Raw genomic sequence first — 22,792 nt, 5'->3', positions numbered from 1 at the left:
CTAAATGAGCCGAGAATGAAAGAAAAAGAAAAGGGAAAAGGAGAAGTGGAAAAAATGAATGAATCAATCAACTAATGAATATTTTTCTAAAATTTTAACAGGAGACAATCAAATATAAATCTTATTTAACTAGGACTTGCAAAACTGATGATTTTGGACATCTAAGTCCTTCAAACCAGTGAAAAAACTAAAACATTTCTCCTGAGGTCTGTCCACTGAGCCATCATTAGAGCAGAAATTTGACATAAGATCTCAGAGACATCTATTTAAACTCCAGAAGTCTTGGGAAGAAACATGATGGATCGCACAAATGAGCCGTGACACAAAAACATGACCACAAAACCACTGTGAAAACATTCCTGTGCGGTTAGCTTATAAACATCTCTATTTCCTATAGGGTTAATTGAGGAGAGGTTCGCTAGGAATTCTCTAAATGAGATCATACATATTTTCAGTATAAACAGTCATATAACAGTCAATAAAACAGTTAAAAAAATATACTTAAGACTTATAGGGCCCTATCTTGCACCCAGCGCAATTGACTTTGTACACCGACGCATGTGTCATTCCTATTTTGCACCCGCGCAAAGCGCGCTTTTCCCTCCACAGAAGCACGTCGCTAAACTAGTGAATGAACTTGCGCTCCCTGGGCGGTTCAGCGCAAAAAAGGAGGCGTGTTCCGGCGCAAACAATCCCTGGTGCTATTTTACTGTTCCATTAAACAATTGCGCCACTGACCAGAAAAAACCTAGTCTAAAGTCAGTGGCGCGTTGCGCGTTGTTCATTATGCTATTTTAAGGGCGCACGCTTGACCATAGTGTATAGCGTGCACAACGCGCATACACTTTTCTCATGTAATCTACACAGATGCAACAGTTATTTTTGCAAATCATAAATTGTTACACTAAAAAATATTAACACGTGAGATGACGGAAATCATTGTGGTGTGCCACGAAGATGTGAAAAAATTGGCATAAATTTAGCTTACAAATTATTCAGGCTAATTGTAGTAATTAAGGATCAGACCTGTTGGCCAAATAGTGGCAAGACATATGTGTATATAAGGACATCTGACAAATTGTGGCTATTTCCTCCCACGCCTGTTTAACCGACGCTATTTTGGGTATGTTTCTCCCATCCCCATACAACACAACTTCTCTGTCTTTCACTGCTCTTACAAGAACATCAGTCTCCTCGGCTGTGAACTGCTCCTGGCGTGCGCCTGGTAAATACGCCATAATAATAGCAATCCATAATGGAACTTGCGCACCTGCTTTTAAAGGGAATGTTGGATGAAGTTCTGATTGGTTTATTTCACGTTACGCCCAAACCACACCTATGAATAATGAAGATACTTCAGACCAACCCATTTTAGAATTGCGCCGGGCGCAAGAGCCATTTATCCCGCCGGGAAAATAGCAACAGCGCCGAGACCCGCCCACAAAGTTACTTGCGCTTCGCGCTTTGACACTTGCGTTTCAGATCGTTAAAATAGGGCCCATAGTGTTCACTGTTCACACCAAAAGCGAAGCGAATATTTACTCTGCATTACACGCTCCACATTACTTTCAGGATGTTTTTGCATCACTCACACAAATAAAAATATAAAAACACTTAAAACTTCTAATACAACCTGATGTGTCAATTGCTATGTCACAGCTAAAAATATCTTACAGACATACTTACAGTGTTGCTTTGTGGCCTGTAGTCGGGTGTTGTGGTTGCCAGGATGTTGTCATGTGGTTACTAAGGTCATCTGAGTGGGTTTCAACAGTATATATATATATATATATATATATATATATATATATATATATATATATATATATATATATATATATATATATATGTGTGTGTGTGTGTGTGTGTGTGTGTGTGTGTGTGTGTGTGTTCGCTATTATAGATTAGTGGTTTCAACACATTTCACAGCCAGTAAAACAGCTGAAAACATCTTGCAGACTTACACTGAAGGAGTGAACAAAGCCATATCTAAAGAACAGAATTTCAATATTTTGATTTGGACCAGAAACGTCCCTAACGACCTGCTTAAAATCACCTTATCAACCACATAGCCTCAACATTTTATTTTATATATTATACATATATATACATATATATATATATATATATATATATATATATATATATATATATATATATATATATATATATATATATATATATATACTGAACTTGTAAAGTATGAGATAAAATTAAGGTGAGAGGAAAACAGAAAATATGGAGGAAGAGAGAAGTGAAATAAGGTGAGACGCAGAGCTGAAATGAACAAGGTCTCGGTTGCTACCTGACAGCCGGAAGTTGGTGATGAACGACCTCTAGCAAGGGTTCAGATGAAAAATCGGAGAGGGCTCTCACGGCCTCTGAGGACGACTGCAGAATCTGCTCTGATGAAATTGTGCTTGACACCGACAAATACTAGGAGACACGGGACACAAACACATCTGTTAGTCTTCAGCTCTCTCTCCACATAGAAATTTAGTCTACTTTAATATTGATTAGCAACACTGGCATATTAGCAGGAGAGAATTTGAATAAGTGTACTCACAGTGCTCAGGAGAATAAAAGTGTTCTGCGGTTGTTCATTATGCTAATAAAGGGTCCTACTGTTTTATGAATAATGCCTGTTGCTCATCACCTGTCCTGTTGCACAGGTTATTAAGAAGACTGTTTGTAGAGTCTGAAGGAAATCATGGCACATGACATTGGCTTTAATGATATAGCATACTAGATTTTTAACCCTTTTATTCTTTTTAAGCTGAGTGTGAATTTAATGTAATAAATATAAATAGGGCCTATATTATCTGGATACTTACAGACTGTTCTGTTTTCTCAACAGTCGGTTCAGACATAAATTGTCAATGCTCTTTCAAGTCATGCATCGGCAGTGAATGCATTGCATTTATGAATGCAATTTCAAGAATGAGATATGATAAATCAAATCAATGCCGTTCAAGGCTGTGATTTTTGACAGTAATAGTTGTAATGTTTGAGTCTGAGACTGCCACCTAGTGCTCATAACCACACACACATCACATCAACGACAGTCTGACTAAATAAAACCTTTACAAATGTCCATCGCTGAAAACACTCTGAATTTACACACTGATAAATTACACATTAAACATATGTTGTGCATTTTGCATCTTTTTCATGCGTCGCAGGAACTACACAGGAAGCTATTTTCAAGAAATATTCCTGGTTCAAAACACGTTCCAGATATAGTTTCTGAACTTGTTTTAAAACCAAATTATTATTGTATTAAAGACTGCTCCATCTGGAAAGCATCTGCTCTGTTCAGACATTTTTCAGATGTACATTTTAAATAAATTCTGAATCATGAACATCTTGAAGTCATCTTCTAAACCTCTATTTGACATCTGATAGGAAACATCCTAAAGACATATTGCAGATAAGCAAACACTATAAAAAAAAGTCTTGCAGATGTAAATGCAGACGTCAAATATACAGGCTGTTCCACATTAAATGCATTCATACACAGTAGTAGGCTATGTTATAATGCGTAGTGCAGTATGTTAGTTTTCCATTCCAAGCCAGGAAACACTGATGGATACTTAAAGTACACACCCACACCCACAAGATGTGCACAAAACAATAGTTAGGTCTTTCCTGAATCATTCTGAATTAATTGAATTCATTGTATTGTGGAAAACAGTCAGCCTATACTCATGTTTAGCAATTTTAGTAAATGTTTAGTATGTCATGGTTGTCAGTGCATGCATACAGAAAATGTGCATGCTATCCCAATCTGCACTTGGCTTATCTTATAGTTTGAAATAGCCTACAGTCAGATTTGTTAAAGCGATCAAATAAAGTTGAATGCCAAATGCTTTTATAAAAGTTTAGATTTTAACCAGATCCGTGAAAAGAATGATGAAAACACCTAGGGCTGGTAATTGACACAAATTTCATGATTTGATTCTGATCTCTATGCAGTTTGATAACACGGTTAATTGTTTTTAATTTGTAATAAAACAGAATTTGAAAGTGGAGATTTTGTTTTATATCAAAAGTAACAAAGTGCATGCTTCGAAGGATGTGTACTACAAATAACATGAAGATTAAAAAGATTTATTTTGGGGATTTAAGAATCAATATCGGTTTATCAAAATGAGGATCGATTAAAAGCGAGAAATCTATATTTTAAACTGGGCTTTAAAAACATAAACAATGTCACAATATCAATGCTGAATCAATTTGCTAAATTGAAAATCAAGTTTCAAAATGATTTACTTGTGAATAAATGTTGAAATGCCAGCTGGGAAATGCAGTATACATACTAAGTAAATACTGCAGAAACAGTGTGAGTAGTATGGCAGTAATCTTTTGTGAACACAGCCACTGATTCACATTGCTTGTTGAAAAACCAATATGCATTTTTTAAAGGTCATTTCTTAAATAATCACATCTGTTTCCCTGGATCCTGCAGGCTGGTGTGTGTATATGTGTGTGAGCTACGACTTGATATTCAACTCACATTTTTCTAAACCCCCCTCCCCCAGCTCTCTCTCTCTCTCTCTCTGTATGTGTGTAAATCTCTGATCATTGCAGGCCGGTCACAGGATGTGATCTGATTTACAATGGGTTCATTAACCTTGGGAAACGGTCTGGACTCTGCAGCACAAACACACTGTGTTCAGATGGACTTCGCGGTGAGCTCAACGGTGCTCGCCCTCTGCAGCGCAGCCGTAAACACAGGCAACCGGCATCTGAGCATGACAGGATGCAGCCCTGGCAGCTAGGGGAATAATCAATATCCTTAGTAGACACATGCATAGAGACCGAGCTCATCCCAGTGGAGAACTTACACACATTCCAGGAGCAGATGGCAATGCCACGAGCTTGTTATTTTACTATGGTTAAGGGGTGCTGGTAGTCTGTGGTCTCCACTGTTGTAAGAGCATTGTTAATGTGAACTAAAATGACATCATTTTTGTAATAATTTTAAATAAATTAGAAAAGAAAATATAAGTATTAGATGAAACATGTAAAAAAACAAAAATGACAAATGTGGCATTATTGGCGGCAGGGTTTTTACAAATAACTAAGACCACATTTAACTTAAAGTATCATTAAGACAACTTGAAACAAATTACAAATGTAAATTACGTAAATATATTGCATTACAAAAAAAAAACAAAAAAAAAAGTTGAAAAAAATACAAAATTGCTAAGTCTTTGACTCCAATTAAATTGAAAAATGAAAAATAATTTACAAATAAAATGTAAAAATAATTAAAATATTGAAGTACTAAAATTACAAGAAAAATAAAAATAAATCTGGAAAAACAACATCACGAATATTGAAAATGTGTATATTAATTTGTGTATGTGTGTGTGTTTGGCTGACTGAAAGATAGAGCTAAACTAGTTTCTGTTGTCACTGAATGCCTCAGCTGGGGTAAGTTGAATTTTAACAATTAAATATCAATTGTAGGCCTAAGTAAAAAAACATTAACGGATATACAGTAAACTGGGTCAAAAGTAGAGTCACGCCACCAAGTAGTTTTAATTCAGCTCCATTTCAAACTGTAATATAACATTACTGTTATATCACAACCCTTTACAGTAACTGCAGATAAAAAATGACTGCTACAGTTCTTTAATCAAGTGCTGTCATCAGCCTCAGAAACACATTCAGAAAGTGCAACAGTGAAGAATCAATGCTTATTATTCAAATTAAGCCCTTACAAAAAGTGCAATGTACATTTTCCACCTTCTTCATGCTGAAGTTATCAGTTATTGCACCGGCAATCTTATTTATGCAAAAAACACAGTCACTGAGTGTTTTTCTCATAAATTTCATAAATTTTTCCCTGGCGTCAGCTGAATAAAAATGCATTTTTGTGTTGAAAATCAACAAGACGGCCAGGAAATAGAGTTTCCTCTTATTACTGTGTACTCGTCCCTTCAGAATACAGATTATATGTCTGCAGAGAAGTCATAGTTGACATACGAAGCTTTGAAAAAGTTCTATGATGACCGTATTATGAGAGATATACTAAGCAATCTCATCAGAAAATAGATTAGTTTCCTATCTTTATTTATAATTATTATCTATGTCAGTTTCAAATTCCTGATTTTCTGCATTGGTTAGACTTATATGGATATTATATAGATAAAAATGTTAAAGAAACAGACTGATGTCCCTGTATTGCTAGTAGCCTGTTGAAGTATAAGCATTTCCTTCACATCTATATTACTAATTTCAATAAAAGTCACAAATAAAGCTCTTCTGTAGTGCATAATGTTATAAAAACCATCATCTATCTACTGACCACAGCAAATTTCACGGGGCTTTCCTTCATTGCCTTTTTTTTTTTTACTGTCCATTCCCTTGATAAGTATGCCAGAGATATTGTACCATTCTGGCTTTTAGAGTTTGCCAAGAGTGTATTAAAGTCATTCATAAAAGGTTATGAATAAAGAGCAATCATTCATAAGAGGAATGTAGCTTTTGAATTATACACAGAGTGAATCTCACAATATGTCCAGGTCATATTTCACCCCAAAATCAAATGAACAAAAATAAGAAACTATTATAAAGCATAAAGAAAATTAAGCTTGGGAGCATTAAGATGTATGTATTTATTTACTTATTTAGACATAAATTTTCTTGACATTTCTCCCTTAATTAATTTTCATTAATGCAATGCAGCTGGATATTTCGTTTGATTTTTAGATACTTGTAGCAATGTTATTATATATATATATATATATATATATATATATATATATATATATATATATAGAGAGAGAGAGAGAGAGAGAGAGAGAGAGAGAGAGAGAGAGAGAGAGAGAGAGAGAGAGAGAGAGAGAGAGAGAGAGAGAGAGAGAGAGAGAGAGAGAGAGAGAGAGAGAGAGAGAGAGAGAGAGAGAGAAACAAGTACAGTTTAGTGACAAAAAACGCCTTTTTTTGATTCATGGAGAAAATACTCCATGAGAAAATACTCAAATAAAAATTTGAGTGTCTTCAAATGTATTTTATTTCATCATAAATACAATTTCTCATTTCTTTCATTTGACTGTGAGATTTAGACATGTTTTGTGAGATTCACCTTGTAAATCATTGAAAGCAGCATTAGTCAAGTTGGGCTTGATAAACAGCCATATTCCTGGACAAATCTGTCCCGTGACCTGGTACAGACACAAGTGTGCGTGATTCTGTTTCCTATGAAGAACAATCACTTCCATTGCAGACCTCTGGCTTCTCTAAACTCAGTTGGTACTGGACTTTCTTTGAGAGGAACCTGCCAACAGGAAGACAACAAAACATGAACAGAGTTTAAGAGAGAACGACAGAAGTCTGCTGGAGGAGTGAACTGATCTCAGGACGAACCTTGAGAAGGAGTTGTCAAAGATAAGGGTGTATTCTCCAGGGTTCCTGACCTTCAGCTGACCCTGAATTGTTTCTTTATGAGAGTTACATCTTGTCAGAGGGATCAGAACCTGAAAGCAAAAAAATAAATGGTTTGAGGATCCATTCATATTACACTAATGCTGTTCGGACATCCTCACCATCTTCTTATCAACGCTTTGATAGATTATACAGAAAAAGTCTGCATTTATTTTTATCAAAAATATAGTCGAAAGCTTTTTTTTAGCATCCTTATCAATTTGGATCCTTCAGAAATCATTCTAATATACTTATCTGCTTCTCAAGAAACATTTCTGATTATTATCAGTGTTTAAACAGTTTCAGCATTCTTCTATAACATAGAAATTTAGAAAGTTTGAAATAGATAGTTCAAAAGAACAACATTTATTTGAAACTGAAATATTTTACAACATTATTGTAGAATCAGTTTAGTGTCCAAGCAGATATAAATTGGCTGGACAGCAGCAATACGAGATAAGCTGGCACTTTGGCAGAGTTCATTTCCAAGCACTTTAACAGCGGGGTTCAGTTGGCACATGGAGCAATAAACTGAGAAATGCTGATGAATGAATGGCAAAGGCTCTAAGCATGACAGTGCTGTACAGTATGTCATGCGTATGTTACCTTGGCCTGTTCTGGAGGTGTGTCTAGGTTCTCTCTGTACACCACGCTGAAGGCGATGCTCTTGGGTTCAGAGGAGAAGACCCAGCTGATCGTAAGACCTGGATGTGTAGCGGTTATGAGAATCACACTGTAACAGCTGGACTTGACGAAGAGTTCTCTGGACTTATCGCCAAACTGAACCACATCCTCCACACTGAACGGCACAGACAGCCTGGGAAACAAAACACAACGCTGAATAAATGAATACTGCCATTCTAGATTTATTTTATTTTATTGTTACAAGAATATTAATAATAACAAACCATCCTCTAATAAAATAATAACAGCAATTATTATTATTATAAAATATAATTTATAATAATCTTTGCAAAAATCACAAAGAAATCAGGACCCATCATGAGTGCTGTGTGTCGGACTCACGTCATCTCTCCGGATTTTAACAGACAGATCTCAGCATCCTGAACGGAGCCAATCAGCTCGTCTGAATCTTCAGTGCTGGTGATGTCACTTCTGCTTCTGCAGAGATATAGTCACTTACTTATTATTTCCTGTACTATTTACTTAACCACAGACTAAAGATAAGCACACATCATTGTAAGTGACGCAAATGAAACTGAAACAAAGCCAACAGGTTTCTATATTATGTTTACCTAGCATTATATTAAGACACACTGGCAGGCACCATGTGTTCATGTCAGATTTGCTCTGATGAATGAAAATAAATCCAATAATGAAACGGAGTTCAACTCAGCAGGAGCAAATTTAATTTTACTTGTTACTTCAGCACAATTTCAGCATACTGTGTTTCATGCAGAGAATCTGGGCTAACAAGACAGGTGTGTATGAGTGTGTGTGTGTCGGTCTCACAGCTGTTGTGTCTCTGAGGGCTGCAAAGCGGTGTAGTATAAAGAATCACTGTCATGGACACAGTTTACTTCCTCCTCTGTGATGATGGCATAAGCGGTGTCATCAGGCCGAGGGGATTTCAATGACCCTGTGAGGACAACATTCACATTACACATTGAATTACAACCAACTATCTGAAGAAAGATCAGATGATATTCAACTAATATGCATTTTCATTTGACAAATTTACAATCAATTCACAGTCCATTTTAAATCAAATAAAACCCCTTTTCAGTTGTAAAACATTTTTATTATGCCTTCTGTAACATTTTACCTGGTGTGCTGGTTCGTGTGGGGCTTGATATTGGGCTGTGGGCTGAACGTAAAGGACTGCCCAGGTCCCTGTGTCCAGAGCCGCGCTGATTAAAGCAGTCCTTACAACAGCGCATGTTGCTGCCACCCTGGTGGACGCCTGCATCATTAACAAGGCAGTAGTAACAGAATGGGCGCCCACAGAACCTGTTCAAAAAACAGAGAAAATACGAATATACACTAACATTTAAAAGTCTAGGAGGAGTTAAGGCGTCTGGAATTCAATAAATGATTTAAATTTCAAATTAATGCAATTATTTTTAAACTGTTTGTTCATCAAAGAATCCTGAAAAAGAAAATGTATTTCAGTTTCCACAAAATTATTAAGCAGCACAACTGTTTTCAACATTGATAATAACAAGAAATGTTTCTTGAGCACCAAATTACACAATGGAATGATTTCTGAAGGATCTTGTGACACTAAAGGCAGAAAATTCAGTTTTGCATGACAGAAAAAAGTACACTGCAAATATTTTTAAAATAGAAAATGGTTATTTTACATTGTAATAATATTTTTCATTAATTGTTTTATTATTTTTGTGACCAAATAAATTCAGCCTTAGACATCATTCAAAATAATTGTAAAAATCAATAGTGCAGTGTTGTGTAGCTAAATTTATTTTTTAAATAGTATGACAATTATTATGCTTTTATGTGTGGGTGAGTGAGACAGTTAACTGTAACATTTATCACCACAAAAATCATATGACACCCTTATATGATGGCATGGTCCATTTAATTTAAACTGTAAATTAAACATATGTAAATTTAATATATAGATTTAATATATATAGATTCACAACCTTTCTCAGCTTGGACAAAATGACCTGTCACTGGCAATTTCAAGGGTAAACCATGTCTAAATACTAGCTAAATACTAATAGCTAGTGAATGCAAGAAGAATGTCGCTGGCCAAAAATGCCATTTCCCCTAAAGTTTTACCCCTGACCTGCAGCTATGTTTGCGCAGCATCCAGGTGAAGTGGTTACGACAGCTCAGGCAGTATGTGACGTCTCTGTCTGTCTGTTCCTCAGCCCTCTGTTTCTGTTCAAACTCCAGTGCATCAGACTTCTGCCATAAAGCATCTTTATCCCTACAGGAGGTGCCAGAGTTTTATGAACAACAGCTTGCAACAATTCAGCAGATACAGTAAAGGGATTTTCAAATGCATTTCCTTTGGTTGTAGGGAACACACTGTATATTCTTATGTGTTAGAAATCATGGGAGGTAACTACTGCATGTAAGTCACCTTATGAGCTGAATGAGCCTCTCTTCAAGATTCTTTTTGGTACGATAAAGGTCATCTATCTCAGCAGACATCTTCAGTTCAATGGCTTGCTTCTCCATTGCACTTCTGCTTAAGTTAACACCTAGTTCATTACAGGACTGCTGAGTAAGAGCCAGTTCCTCCTCAGCTCTGACAAAAAAACAAGAATCAGGCCATCAGACATTCAAAACAACCAGTATTTAGTGAAAACCCTCCTACATGTTAATTTAATTTTTTGTTTACAATTGAAATGTATGGACTAGCTAAAAAGCAGTAGAGAAACTTCTTACCTTGTTAAGTTCACTCTGAGGCTTTTTATCTGTTCCTCTTTCTGATTAATTATATTTTCGGAATCACTGAAGAGGGCATTTTTCTTTTCGATCATCTGACTGTAATCACTGTTTGCAGACTTTTAAACAAAAACACAAGGATGAACAAATGTGTTGATTCTCCTGAATTAAAAAGTCTTCTGACAAATCTTTAGACAACTCAACATTTTCTTGACAGTCTAACATGCCTAATATGTCAATAGCATTATGATTTGAGATACTAAAAATGCAGGGCAACATGTCTGAAAGTCTCAATGACAAAGTAAATTTACTTACAAAGACAATAAAAAAGCAATGCAGTGGACATAAATGGCATAAATGCCATAAATGGCCCTTAAAACTAGATTGTTTAACAGTTGCCAAAATTATATCAAACTATTCAGTGCATTAATAATTTGTTAATCATTCATCTTAGGTAATGAAATGGCAAGTAATGTGCATTGGCCTTAAAGCTGCAGTAGGTAACTTTTGTAAAAATATATTTTTTTACATATTTATTAAACCTGTCATTATGTCCTGACAGTAGAATATGAGACAGATAATCTGTGAAAAAATCAAGCTCCTCTGGCTCCTCCCAGTGGTCCTATTGCCATTTGCAGAAACCCATCGCTCCCGGTAAGAAACAACCAATCAGAGCTGCAGTCCGTAACTTTGTTTGTGTTCAAAATGTAGAAAAATGTATATAATAAGCAAGTACAACATGAATCCATTTTCCAAACTGTGTTTTTAACTTGTCCTGAATCACTAGGGTGCACCTATAATAAGTGTTTATATTCAGACTATTTTAGATTGATTCGGGAGTACCGCGGCGGAGTAACCCAGTACCTTTGTGATTCTTCATAGACATAAACAGAGAGAAGTAGCTCCGGCTACGATGTTCTTCCGCAAGACGCAAGCAGTTCTGTTTATTAACCGCTAGAGTGTCAAAAGTTACCTACCGCAGCTTTAACAGCCATCTATGATAATAAGATCAAGATACCTCAAGCTCCAAAACTTTGGACTCAAGACTTGAGACTTTCTCTACTTCATTCTCCAGCCTCTTCCTCAGTGCATCTACCTCTTCATTCAGACCCTTAAAGAGACATCCATAAGAACCCTGATCAAAACAGAACAAAACCAACACCTATGAGAATTTTTGCTTCAAATACCTGCACTTGATTTTGATGGTCCGCAGCTTCATCGTTCAACTGGGACCTCAGTGTGTCCACTTCCCTTTGTCGTATCTCTTGGATGCTTTTGGCTTCTTCTTCCATCTGTTCAAGTCTCTCCTGCAACTTCTGCATGGCTTCCGGGAGTCCTTCAGTTTGTTTTAGCTGCTCTTGGAGACTTGCATTATCTTTTCTCAAGGCCTCCATTGAATCACTTAGATTTTCCACCTCTTCCTGCGCCTCCATCTGTAGCTCTTGAAGTTTGGTAGAAAGCTCTTCCCATCGCAACTGAGACTCCTCATTCTGTCCCTTCAGCATGCAAACATGAACCCCAAGCTCTGCTGTCTCAGTGTTGGCCCTGTGTAATGCATCGCGAGCCTCTCCGTTCTCAAGCGCAAGCGTGCTGTTCTGCGTCTTCAACATGTGAAGCTCTTCTCTCACGGCAGTCAGGTTTGTTTGGATATCCTCCCGCAAATGGGCCTCCATATCCCTTTCCTTTACCAGAGTGTCCTCTCTTTCTCTGCAGTGCAGCATTTCCTCCACATGCCTACGGTTTAGCTCTTCCACCTGGGACTTTAGTTGCGCCGCCTGAACCCGGAGATCTTCTCTGGAGGCTTCCGTCACTTCCTGCAGAGCCTGGATCTTTATTTTCTCCTCTGAGCTCAACAATAGCTGTGCCCGGAGCTCCATGACCTCTTCCTGGAGTCTGGAAACCTCCTTCATGTTGAGCTCAAGTTGGGCCTCAGCCAAAGCCAACCTAGAAGAGGATTCTCCATGATCAGTCCTTGAGGATTCATTAGCCTCCCGAAGGAGATTAGAAGTAGCAATTTTGTTCTCCTGGGGGACTGTAGCTCTCTCATTTAGTTCTTCCAGGCTTAATATACTATTCTCTCCAAGTTGTTTGGTTTTGGTTTCCTCGCTGTTCATCTGGCCGTTCTGTATGCACTCCTCAAGATTTTGGTTCTCCACTTTCAATCCAGCTGACTCTAATTTGGTTCTCAGTTGCTGCTCAGAGGCTTGTATGGTAACCAGTTCTCTCTCAAGAGAGTTCTTGGCTTGCGCCAGCTCCTTGCTGCTCTCTTCATTTCTCTTCACCGTTTGGATCAGCTTGGCATTGATCTCCATTAAACTTGTGCATTGGTTCTTGTACTCTTCCAGTATCTTGGCTTGCATTTGAAAACTCTGACTTTCTGAAGTCAAACGCTGGTTGACATTCTCTAGTTGCCGGATCTTTTGGGCATTGGTGGACAACTCAGTCACCTTTGCATTTAGTTGTTCTTCAAGCACACTTTTATGTTGTAACTCCTCTTCTATCCTTTTCTGGTGCTCCTTTAGTTGACCTTCCTTGGTATCCAGTGCTTTCTGCATGTCCTGCAGCTGAGTCCGTAGGTTCCCTGTTTCCCGCTCGTTCAGAGAAAGAGCTCCTTGAAGGCGGTTGATGGTCATCTGCAACTCATCAGCCTGCATTGCGGTAGTTCGTTCTTTGTCAGCAGACACTCTACAAGTGTTCAGTTTGTCTTCCATCTCCTTTAGTTTCGCTTCCTGAAGCTTCAGCTCCTGAGCAAGTTGCTCAGCTAGTCTCGCCCGATCTTCGATTTCTCGTTTAAACTCAATCCTCTCTTCCTCTGCCTCCTTTAGCTTGGTCAGGAGCTCTTGGATCTTCCAGGCTGAGTCACAGTAGTTGGCTGCCTGCTGTCCTTTTTCGCTCAGAGCTCCGTCAAGTTTTGCTAGCAACTCCATGTTTCTGTTCTCCGCAATGCTCAGTTTGGCTTCTAGGTTGCGTTCTGTTGTTGTCCGTAGAGCCTCCAGTCCCTGTGTGGTGGTATGGAGACGATCTGCACACTCTTTAACAGTTTTCACCACCTCCTGATCTTCTTTTTTCTTTTGGTTAGGACCTTGAGCCAAGAGTTGCTCCTGCAGGTCTTGGACCACGGCCTTCAGATCAGCTGCTTCACTGGTGAGTTGCCTGATCTTCTCTTGGAGCTCCCGTTGCTTCAACTCTGATTGGTCGAGCTCAGTGCGCAGGTCCTCAGAAGCACTACAGGACAACTCACCTAATTCCCCGAGATCACCCAGAAGACTAGAGCCAAAATCTTGGCCTGGAAGAAACTCTTGAGCTTGCTGCATAAGGGAAAACCGACTGAAATTAATCAACAGCGATTATGTGACTGCACTGCATTAGGTAAACAAATCTAAACCAGAAAAATAAATGCATTTACTCACATTGGTCTATTTGTCAATATTGACATACCAAAATACCGTTATTGTGGTATTAAATCGAAAACTACATTTGTGGTACAAACACAGTTGAAATCAATTAAAAATAAACAGCATTCAGAATGGCAAGTTTATGTAATGTGATTTACATAATAATTCACTTTTTAAAAGTTTCAATAATCACTTTTTAAAAGTACAGTTCATACCATAGTAGTCATAGTAGTCAAGGCACTTTTTACAATAAGTGCCTTTTCTTTCCTTTTCTTACTGACAGACACAAATGCAAAATCTTTCCCTTTCTCATACTGTTGTCATGTATGCCTACAATGTAACTATATTCTTATGACTCAGCGCCAGTGTTGTCTAAAAAAAAGTGGAAAATGAATGTTTTATATATATATATATATATATATATATATATATATATATATATATATATATATATATATACATACATATATATATACATATATATATATATATATACATATATATATATATACACATATATATATATATATATATATATACATATATATATATATATATATATATATATATATACATATATATATATATACACATATATATATATATATATATATACATATATATATATATATATATATATATATATATACATATATATATATACATATATATATATACATATATATATACATATATATATATATATATATATATATTCAAAATATTAATATATAGTTATTATTATATTATATAAATAATAATGAAATTACACTGCTCTATAGTGGAGTTTTAGTAAATTTTTAGGGGTAACCAAAGCTGAAAAAAAAAAACTTTTTAAAGCTAGAAAAAGAAACACAGATTAAATTTGTGTATGTTACACATTAGGTACAAAACCAGAGATAATGAGGATATGAACAGAAGAGATTATTTTAATGAGGTTTCTAATGTCTTCTAGTGTCTTGTGTTAACAAACCTGTGAGTAAGTGCTAACCAGACTGTTGACACTAGAGGAGCGACTGGGTGGTTTCCACGCATGGGCGGGTGAGACAGCTGATCCCAGAGTCTTTCTGTATGTGTGAAATGCACATACAAAACTTCATTTGTTTTACTAACATTAGTTAATTCACAATGTAGGCAATATGCAAAATACAACTGCTTAAATGTCTCACAGTCTAAATGTGTTGTAATAGGGACTTTACTACTGTAACATGCATGGGTTGAATTCTCATGAATTACCTTGCAAAAGTGGGCCAGTCAGAGTCAAGGTCGTAACCTCGGGATGCTACATCAAACTGGACCTCATTGAGTTCATACAGATGGTTGATGATATCAGTGTTCAGATGGGACTTTAAGAAGGGACTGCGTTCATAATACCACTCACTGTGAATGACAAACAAAAATCATTACCACTCGTAAACAACACTGGAGTTCTCAGAATACTTTTTTCTCAGAGATGTTATACCCTGTGCATTTCTGAATGTAAATTTAGCTTTGCTTTTGTAACATAAAACACTGGACTCTGGATAACTGTGTTTTAAGTACTAAATAAAAAATTGCTGACATTACATGCATGCATGCTACTTTAAGACAAGAAGTTTCTTGTTCCAGAGAAGTGAAAGTGGAGGGAGGAAGTGACATTAATAAGAGGATTAGTCCATCAATACTTTCAGGTATGTTAAATAAAGCGCACATTTGCATTAACTTTCTATATTCAAATTTCTATTTGTGTCATGTGCACAAACACAAATACCAATTACTATTACAATTAATTATTTTCAATTTATTGCATACAAATTAGCTGAAATCTTAACCTTCTAAAGTTGGCTAGCAGAGCATGCAACTCTTTTCCATGCTTGTGCTTTGTTTTTGTGTGAAATATTGACCACACTTTAAAGCCATATGTAGTTGCACTTTCCACCAAATTGGTCTGATGGTTTAGTAACTTCGTTTTTGTCATTTGTATTATTGTTATTTTCCTATTTAAATATTTATTCTTTACTACTTCATATGTTTATATATATATATATCAAATCATACACATACACAAGCTACACATTTGGAGCAATGCATCAGTCTTCCTGTACAAGTTCTCACTAAGATGTCTTTGTTGAATATATTACCATGTGGTTTTGTAGTTCATAAGACATTGCTGAAGCGTGTCTGCCAGCCTTTGGTGCACCAGACAGTAGCGAATGAAAGCCCGTCCTTTTCCTAATGATGTCTTCAGCTAAATCACACAAAGTAAACAAAAAGACCTTGTATTAAATAAGGATTATATGCATGTTTTGAAATGAGACCAGAGCATGAAATATGTTAAGATTAACTTTGTTTAAATTACAAACGTTTCGGTTCACAATACTAGCTTTTCATTTTGTTTTAACGATAATCTGAAAAACACATAATATTCTTATGATAATGGAATGAGATGAAAGTGTGTTTAAATAATGAATAAAGAAAAGATTCTGATTCTGTTCTGTTGGCTCACTATGAAGGTGAAGCTGAGTGCACTGCATCATGGGATACAGTATTCAGTGCAATGTGATCGGGTTTTATGCTGTACATTTTGGCAAAGGCAAAAATATGACATTTCTGTATTCCATGTACACAATAAATTTGAATAGTACACAGTGCATGCTGAAAAAAAAATGTATGAGAGGGTATGGTAATATGGCACTCTAAACACAAACACTGTCTGTCAGTGGGTCAACAGATGGAGGATTACACTGGGTGATGACCAAAGACCATAAGGACACCAGATGGAAATGTTACACTACAGCTGACACTGGATTTCTGGATTTGTTGCGGATTCGAGACTCCCAAAAAGCTGCGTTTCAGTAACAAATGAATTCTGAAGACTTTTTTGCATGCATTAGTGAAAGTTGTTATTGAAACGAGAAAAAAAACGATGCTCTAATAATAATTAAATTATAATCTGAGTAATACAAGTTAATGTCTTAAACGGATTATGTCGGGAACAGTACACAAAGAGAATTATCACCTTTAATCTGTATATGCGAGTCTGAAAAATATCTGAATGATTTGTGTGATTGCTAAGTGGTTTTTTAGGGTGTTCTGGGTGGTTTCTTACTGGCTAAGATCAAAATAGCTCTCTCAAGTCTTTCCTTCAATGTAAATCTGTGTGAAAAATCAAGTATGCTCAATTACAAAAGAAAAAATTTATACTTAAAAAGTTTAATAGTTAAGCTTAATAGTTTATTTAATACTTAAGCCCAAAATAGTTTCACATTTTAGCTTAGTGGTTCGTCTCCCACAGTATGAGAAATGGTAATAGTTATTCACGTCTTAGCAAATAGCACTAAACATCACCTGCCTTGGTACAGGAATAACATGCCTGACTTTATAACATACAGTTATCTTCGTCAGGGTTTCTACTGCTAGTCGAATGCCTATAACACATGACCAACCTGAGGCGAGTGTCACTGCTTCCTGCGTCATACCCTCCAGAGAGGTGCAGATAAAAAACGGATGTAAAACAAACCCCTCAGAAAACCAGCAACATGAAAGTGCAAAAGAGAAGTGAGAAGGTAGACTGGAGCCAAACACGCACTGGCTGAAGAGACGAGTTTATAGCAGAGTTTTGGGCTCATGCAGTGGATTACCTCGGGGATTGATTTGACAAAGCGAATGCCGTCATTAGCTCCTTTAATCTTGGCCAAGCAGTCACAGAAGTAGTCCCAGTAGTCTTTCCTGCTGCCCAGAAATGTGGTCCTCTCTTTCTGGTCAAACTGGACACAAGGGTCAACAAGTTAATCTCAAAGCAGTTACTGTAACCATGATGTCTGGTTAAATATGAATGCAGAGTCCCCAGTCGTCCAGCTCACCATAATTTTTATGGTAAATAATGAGAAAAGTTTACTACAGGATATTCTACTTTTTGTAAAGACTATTATATATCTATCTATCTATCTATCTATCTATCTATCTATCTATATATATATATATATATATATATATATATATATATATATATATATATATATATATACACATACATATATATATATATATATACACATACATATATATATATATATATATATACATACATATATATATACACACATACATATATATAATATATATATATATATATATATATATATATATATATATATATATATATATATATATATTAAATTAAAACTGAGATTATAAAAAAGTTCATTTAAAATTTGAATCAATAATAAAACAGTATATAACTAGTACTAAAATAAAACTTCATATTAAGTCATATTAAATATCAAATTAAGATGAAATTAATATGTATTTAACCAACTATTTTAAAAAAAGTATAATGAGATTATGTCCCCACACTGGCTTAGACATAAAATAACTTCAAGAAAGAGTTCCTGATGAACAAAGAAAACACAAATATTAAATGTAAAATAACCTCAAAGACTGTGCTATACCTGCAGAAGGTACTCCAGCTTATAGCAGAACTTGTGAAGGCTGGAGCTGTCATCTGTGATGGGTTCGCCAGTATCACAATGTTCTTGGCTCAACTCAGAAACAGCATCTGCACAAATATATCTGAATCTGAGCTCACGCAGGGTGTTTAAATGGCGTTTAGAGTCGTGCAATATAGATTAAATCATATGGAGTTATTTGTAGAATCTCCTAAAATGGACTTGACGTATTTATTTTATAGGAAACTGCATTAACAGAGTTGAGTATAATCAGTTTCCAAATTTCAAAAACATTTTAGGATCTCCATGATTTATGAAGGTCTGGAAATCACAAGGTGATAGGTCTAGAAAGGTTTTCTATGACTGTGAGACCTTGAGTCATTAAATGCATGTCACAATTATAAGAAACATTAATACTGAATAATCATCACCAGTGGAACTAAAACTACACATGGGAATACATACTTGCTGAATACCTAGATATGACTATATTTCATGTCCTGTGATAACAGAGAATTAAGAATATGTGGGGAGATTTTGCAGTGTCTCTAGAATAAGCTAAAAAAGTTATTGGCCAATCACAGTGTCAAGAGACTCAGTGCCCATGATTGCTCACACATGCAATACATCACACTGAGTGTGTGATTTTACCATGCAGATCTCTGATGATTCTCTGCAGCTGATTTTCTCCCACTGTACTCATGGTAGGCTTAATACGTTAGTGTGGTTGATTCATAAAGTCAACATTATGCCTGTAAAAGCAAAGGGGAAAAACATGGTTGCACTAAAAGAATAAAGACAACAATAAAACAGCAAACAGTTTATGATGGTATAGGCTACAATGTGATAAAAAAATCCCATATTTCTAACAATTTAATTCTAAACCTATTTGGATCATAAAATAAAACTCATTAAGTAACGTTATTTAACTGGAGTTTTGTGTGTCTGCAGGTGCACTAGAGTTTTACTTATGTTTTTAAACGTAAGGAAATGCAGACACACAATTCCCAGTTCGCTAAAATATTATGAACACCTTGATTACAGACTAAAATTATAAATGCCTTTTGTGATATTGAAATATTAGAATGAGACTAGGTAATACAGACGCACCTGCTAAACTTTTCAACTTCAGCGTTTAGCGTTTAATCACATTTCTGCCACAACCATCAACCTATCGTCAGTATAGACAAATGTTTATTTGATAAACATATGTAAACAGTGATATACAGATGTGAATAAAGACATACTTAATACAGAAAGCTGATCTTCCTCATCGATTGTTTACAGTAGATACAACCCTGCTGCCATCACAGGGGGCGGTACTAAGATTGAGTGACAGCAAGCTAACCCAATCAGAGGCGAAAACGTAATAGCAGATTCTTCGGAGCTCATCCTGTTTGGTTGCGGATCAAAAAAAAACGCAGGAAAAAAACAAGTGGTGTCATGTGATGATCAGTAATGAGAGCATCACACTGACATAAACACATTTCAGGTGTTAACATATGCTTAGTGCTACTGTTTAACAAGAAAAACAAAACAAAACAAAACCAATAACCATCAACATTTGGTTTTAGCATTTGCTTCTGAAGAGTCTTTTTATAAAGCAGGTGCTTTTTTAATAAAAGAGATGATAACAGGGCTTAAGCATAGATAATTACTTTTATTAGAATAATTTATTATTATTATTATTATTATTATTATTATTATTATTTCAATTATTTTATTTTTTTGCTTTCTTGATTCAAGTCCTTTTCTGACTAAGTGCAAGGCCTAATGACATTTTACTACATTAATTAGTTTATAAAGGAACAGAAAATTGTTTTTGAGGATGGGGGATCTGAGCATTATTTTTTTTTGGTGGGGGTGTACTCTTTACTGATACTTTAGGAACAATAACCTAGAAGGTTTCATTACAGTAAAATTTTCTCTGGAGAATTTCATGAAGGTAAGTGAGAACTCGACAGGATTATAAATTCCCCTGAGATAAATATTCTTCTAGAATATAGTATAAGAAATGTTATATTTTCATTAATGTTACGCTCTCAATATTTTTGAAGTGCACATGAAAAATATGTACAATAATTATCAATGCAATCATTGATTATTTCTGATTATTTATATTTAATGCTTAATATTTAAGTTATCAAGATCAGATAGATAGATTTAATACAGTGTGTTACTTGGTGTTTTTCTTTGTTTTATTGTTGTTTTTTTTGAAGTGAAGATTGTCTCCAATTTTTTTTCAGTGTACATTTATGCATCAAGATGAAAGTCACTGAAAATCAGTATGATAAATCTATCACAGAAGGATATGATTATGACAGTATAACCAATGACATCTCTGACATCTGTATCAAGAAAAATGCCATCCAGTTTGCGACAGCCATCACTCCAATCATTTTCCTCATCATCGTTCTGTTCAGCTGTGTGGGAAACACTCTGGTCATCTGGGTCCTTGTGAAGTATGAAAATCTGAAGTCCCTCACCAACACATTTCTGTTAAATCTGGCTCTCTCTGATCTGATTTTCACCTTTGGCCTGCCGTTCTGGGCCTACTACTACATGTATGGCTGGACTCTTGGAGATCCTGCTTGCAAAGCAGTTAACTTTGTGTTCTACACGGGATATTACAGCAGCATCATCTTCCTGACGGTTTTGACCATCCACCGCTACATGGCCGTGGTTCATCCCATGTCGGTGGTCATGTCTAGGAAGAGCGTGCACTGCTATGTGACAGCAATTCTCATCTGGATCATCAGTCTTTGTGCTGCTATCCCACAAGCCAGGTTCAACTCAGTTGTGTACAACAATGCTGATGAATTCATGGATGCTCAAAACAACAGCACCACTGCAGTTCTGCTCTGTGATTTTGCTGGTCAAATTAATTGGAAATTGTCAAGTATATACATGCAAAATTGCTTTTTCATTATTGCTTTTGTGATCTTTGCTTTTTGCTACACTGTAATCTTGGGACGGCTGCTTCGACCAACATCTCACACTCGTAAAAAGACGGTGCAGCTCATCCTCTTCATTGTGGTGTTTTTCTTCTTGGGATGGGGGCCGTACAATGTGGCCATATTTCTGGACTCTCTGATTTCATGGAATATCTCTCCTTTTACTGATTGTGAGCTGAGTAAATCTATAGACTATTTGATGTATGTCTCTCGGATGGTGGCTTTCTCACACTGCTGCCTGAACCCTGTGTTTTATGTTTTTATGGGGATAAAATTCAGAAACCACTTGAAGAAAATGTTATTTACTTACTGTAAGAACAACACAGAAACCCAGAATCGACACAGCAGGCTTATTTACTCCAATGGTGAAGAAATATCTATGTATTAGGTCTATACACTTAAAACACACACACACACACACACACACACACACACACACACACACACACAAACACACACACACAACAACCCTAGGTTGTAACATTACATGCACTGATTTTTGTTTAAAAAAAAATGAATGCAGTGTTAAAGTGTCTGTACGATAAACTGATCACTGAAATTGCATGTAAAAAGCTCTAAAAATCTTTACTGGTAAATTGATTTGCATTGTATATATGCTTTCTTGTTTAACAAATAATTTTGTGTGTACTGTATATACAGTATAGTAGCAAACATGTTAGCTATTTACTGTATTTGTTACCTTTGAACAGTATAATGACTTGTAATTCATGATTTTAGATAAACAGCTAACGAAAAAAGACAGAGAGAGATTTAAAAATAAATAAATTTGTTAATAAAACAAATATTATTGGAGAATGTTTAACTATATGTATACACACACACACAAACACACACACACACACACACACACAAACACACTGACTGGATAGCTATGCTGGTGTAATGGTTATAATACGGTACAAACCATATTTTCTATTGCCCTACATCAACCCCTACTCCTAAAGTTACTTATTACAGGAAACCTATGAGCAATTTTGCTTTCTCAAAAAAGTCATTTATAAGCTTTTTTATCCATGGGAACCTCAATTTAGGTCCCCGCCATGACACTAGTCCCTATGAGTCTGCCTGTATTCATGTTTAAGTCCCTACCAGGATTTAGTTCTGTGAAAAGGTTTTTGCCCCCTTCCAGTCTTTTTTTTTTTTTTTGCATATTTGTCACACTTAAAAGATTCAGATCATC

The 22,792-nt window shown here is 35.9% G+C and overlaps 2 protein-coding genes across 3 annotated transcripts; one reads left to right on the top strand and one right to left on the bottom strand.

The window, feature by feature from the left end:
* Positions 1-5,523: 5,523 nt before the first annotated feature.
* Positions 5,524-19,981, bottom strand: LOC127951140 (FYVE and coiled-coil domain-containing protein 1). 2 transcript variants are annotated; one of them, XM_052548815.1, is made up of 19 exons: positions 19,885-19,978; positions 19,748-19,808; positions 19,289-19,389; positions 18,641-18,747; positions 17,831-17,956; positions 16,331-16,437; positions 15,447-15,590; positions 15,184-15,277; positions 12,003-14,123; positions 11,834-11,926; positions 10,816-10,934; positions 10,508-10,675; positions 10,208-10,351; positions 9,221-9,405; positions 8,908-9,034; positions 8,461-8,556; positions 8,041-8,251; positions 7,378-7,487; positions 5,524-7,288 (listed from the first exon to the last, which is right to left on the bottom strand). In XM_052548815.1, exons 3-19 carry the CDS (start codon positions 19,338-19,340, stop codon positions 7,210-7,212), a joined length of 4,083 nt encoding a protein of 1,360 aa, XP_052404775.1. In that variant the 5' UTR covers positions 19,341-19,389; positions 19,748-19,808; positions 19,885-19,978; the 3' UTR covers positions 5,524-7,209. The 2 variants fall into 2 exon arrangements, with proteins under 2 accessions (XP_052404775.1, XP_052404774.1); XM_052548814.1 differs by lacking the exon at positions 19,748-19,808 and having other exon boundaries at positions 19,885-19,981.
* A 416-nt stretch (positions 19,982-20,397) lies between these two features.
* LOC127951110 (chemokine XC receptor 1) lies at positions 20,398-22,175 on the top strand. The gene is made up of 2 exons (XM_052548774.1): positions 20,398-20,582; positions 20,884-22,175. The coding sequence occupies exon 2, from the start codon at positions 20,903-20,905 to the stop codon at positions 21,977-21,979; it is 1,077 nt and encodes a 358-aa protein (XP_052404734.1). The 5' UTR covers positions 20,398-20,582; positions 20,884-20,902; the 3' UTR covers positions 21,980-22,175.
* The last annotated feature ends 617 nt before the right edge of the window (positions 22,176-22,792 follow it).

Source organism: Carassius gibelio, chromosome B2, assembly GCF_023724105.1.
Source record: "Carassius gibelio isolate Cgi1373 ecotype wild population from Czech Republic chromosome B2, carGib1.2-hapl.c, whole genome shotgun sequence".
Classification (NCBI taxonomy): Eukaryota; Metazoa; Chordata; class Actinopteri; order Cypriniformes; family Cyprinidae; genus Carassius; species Carassius gibelio.
Note: the sequence above shows the minus strand (reverse complement) of the source record. Positions and strands in the feature narration are given on the sequence as shown.

Bases quoted from the DNA above. Each gene is read 5' to 3' on its own strand.
- LOC127951110 (XM_052548774.1), top strand. From the start codon at position 20,903: ATGAAAGTCACTGAAAATCAGTATGATAAATCTATCACAGAAGGATAT.
- LOC127951140 (XM_052548814.1), bottom strand. From the start codon at position 19,340: ATGAGTACAGTGGGAGAAAATCAGCTGCAGAGAATCATCAGAGATCTG. The intron at 10,352-10,507 runs GTGACTTACATG...CACCTCCTGTAG, and splicing joins AGGCTCATTCAGCTCATAAG to GGATAAAGATGCTTTATGGC. The intron at 8,557-8,907 runs GTGAGACCGACA...ATATCTCTGCAG, and splicing joins CCCTCAGAGACACAACAGCT to AAGCAGAAGTGACATCACCA.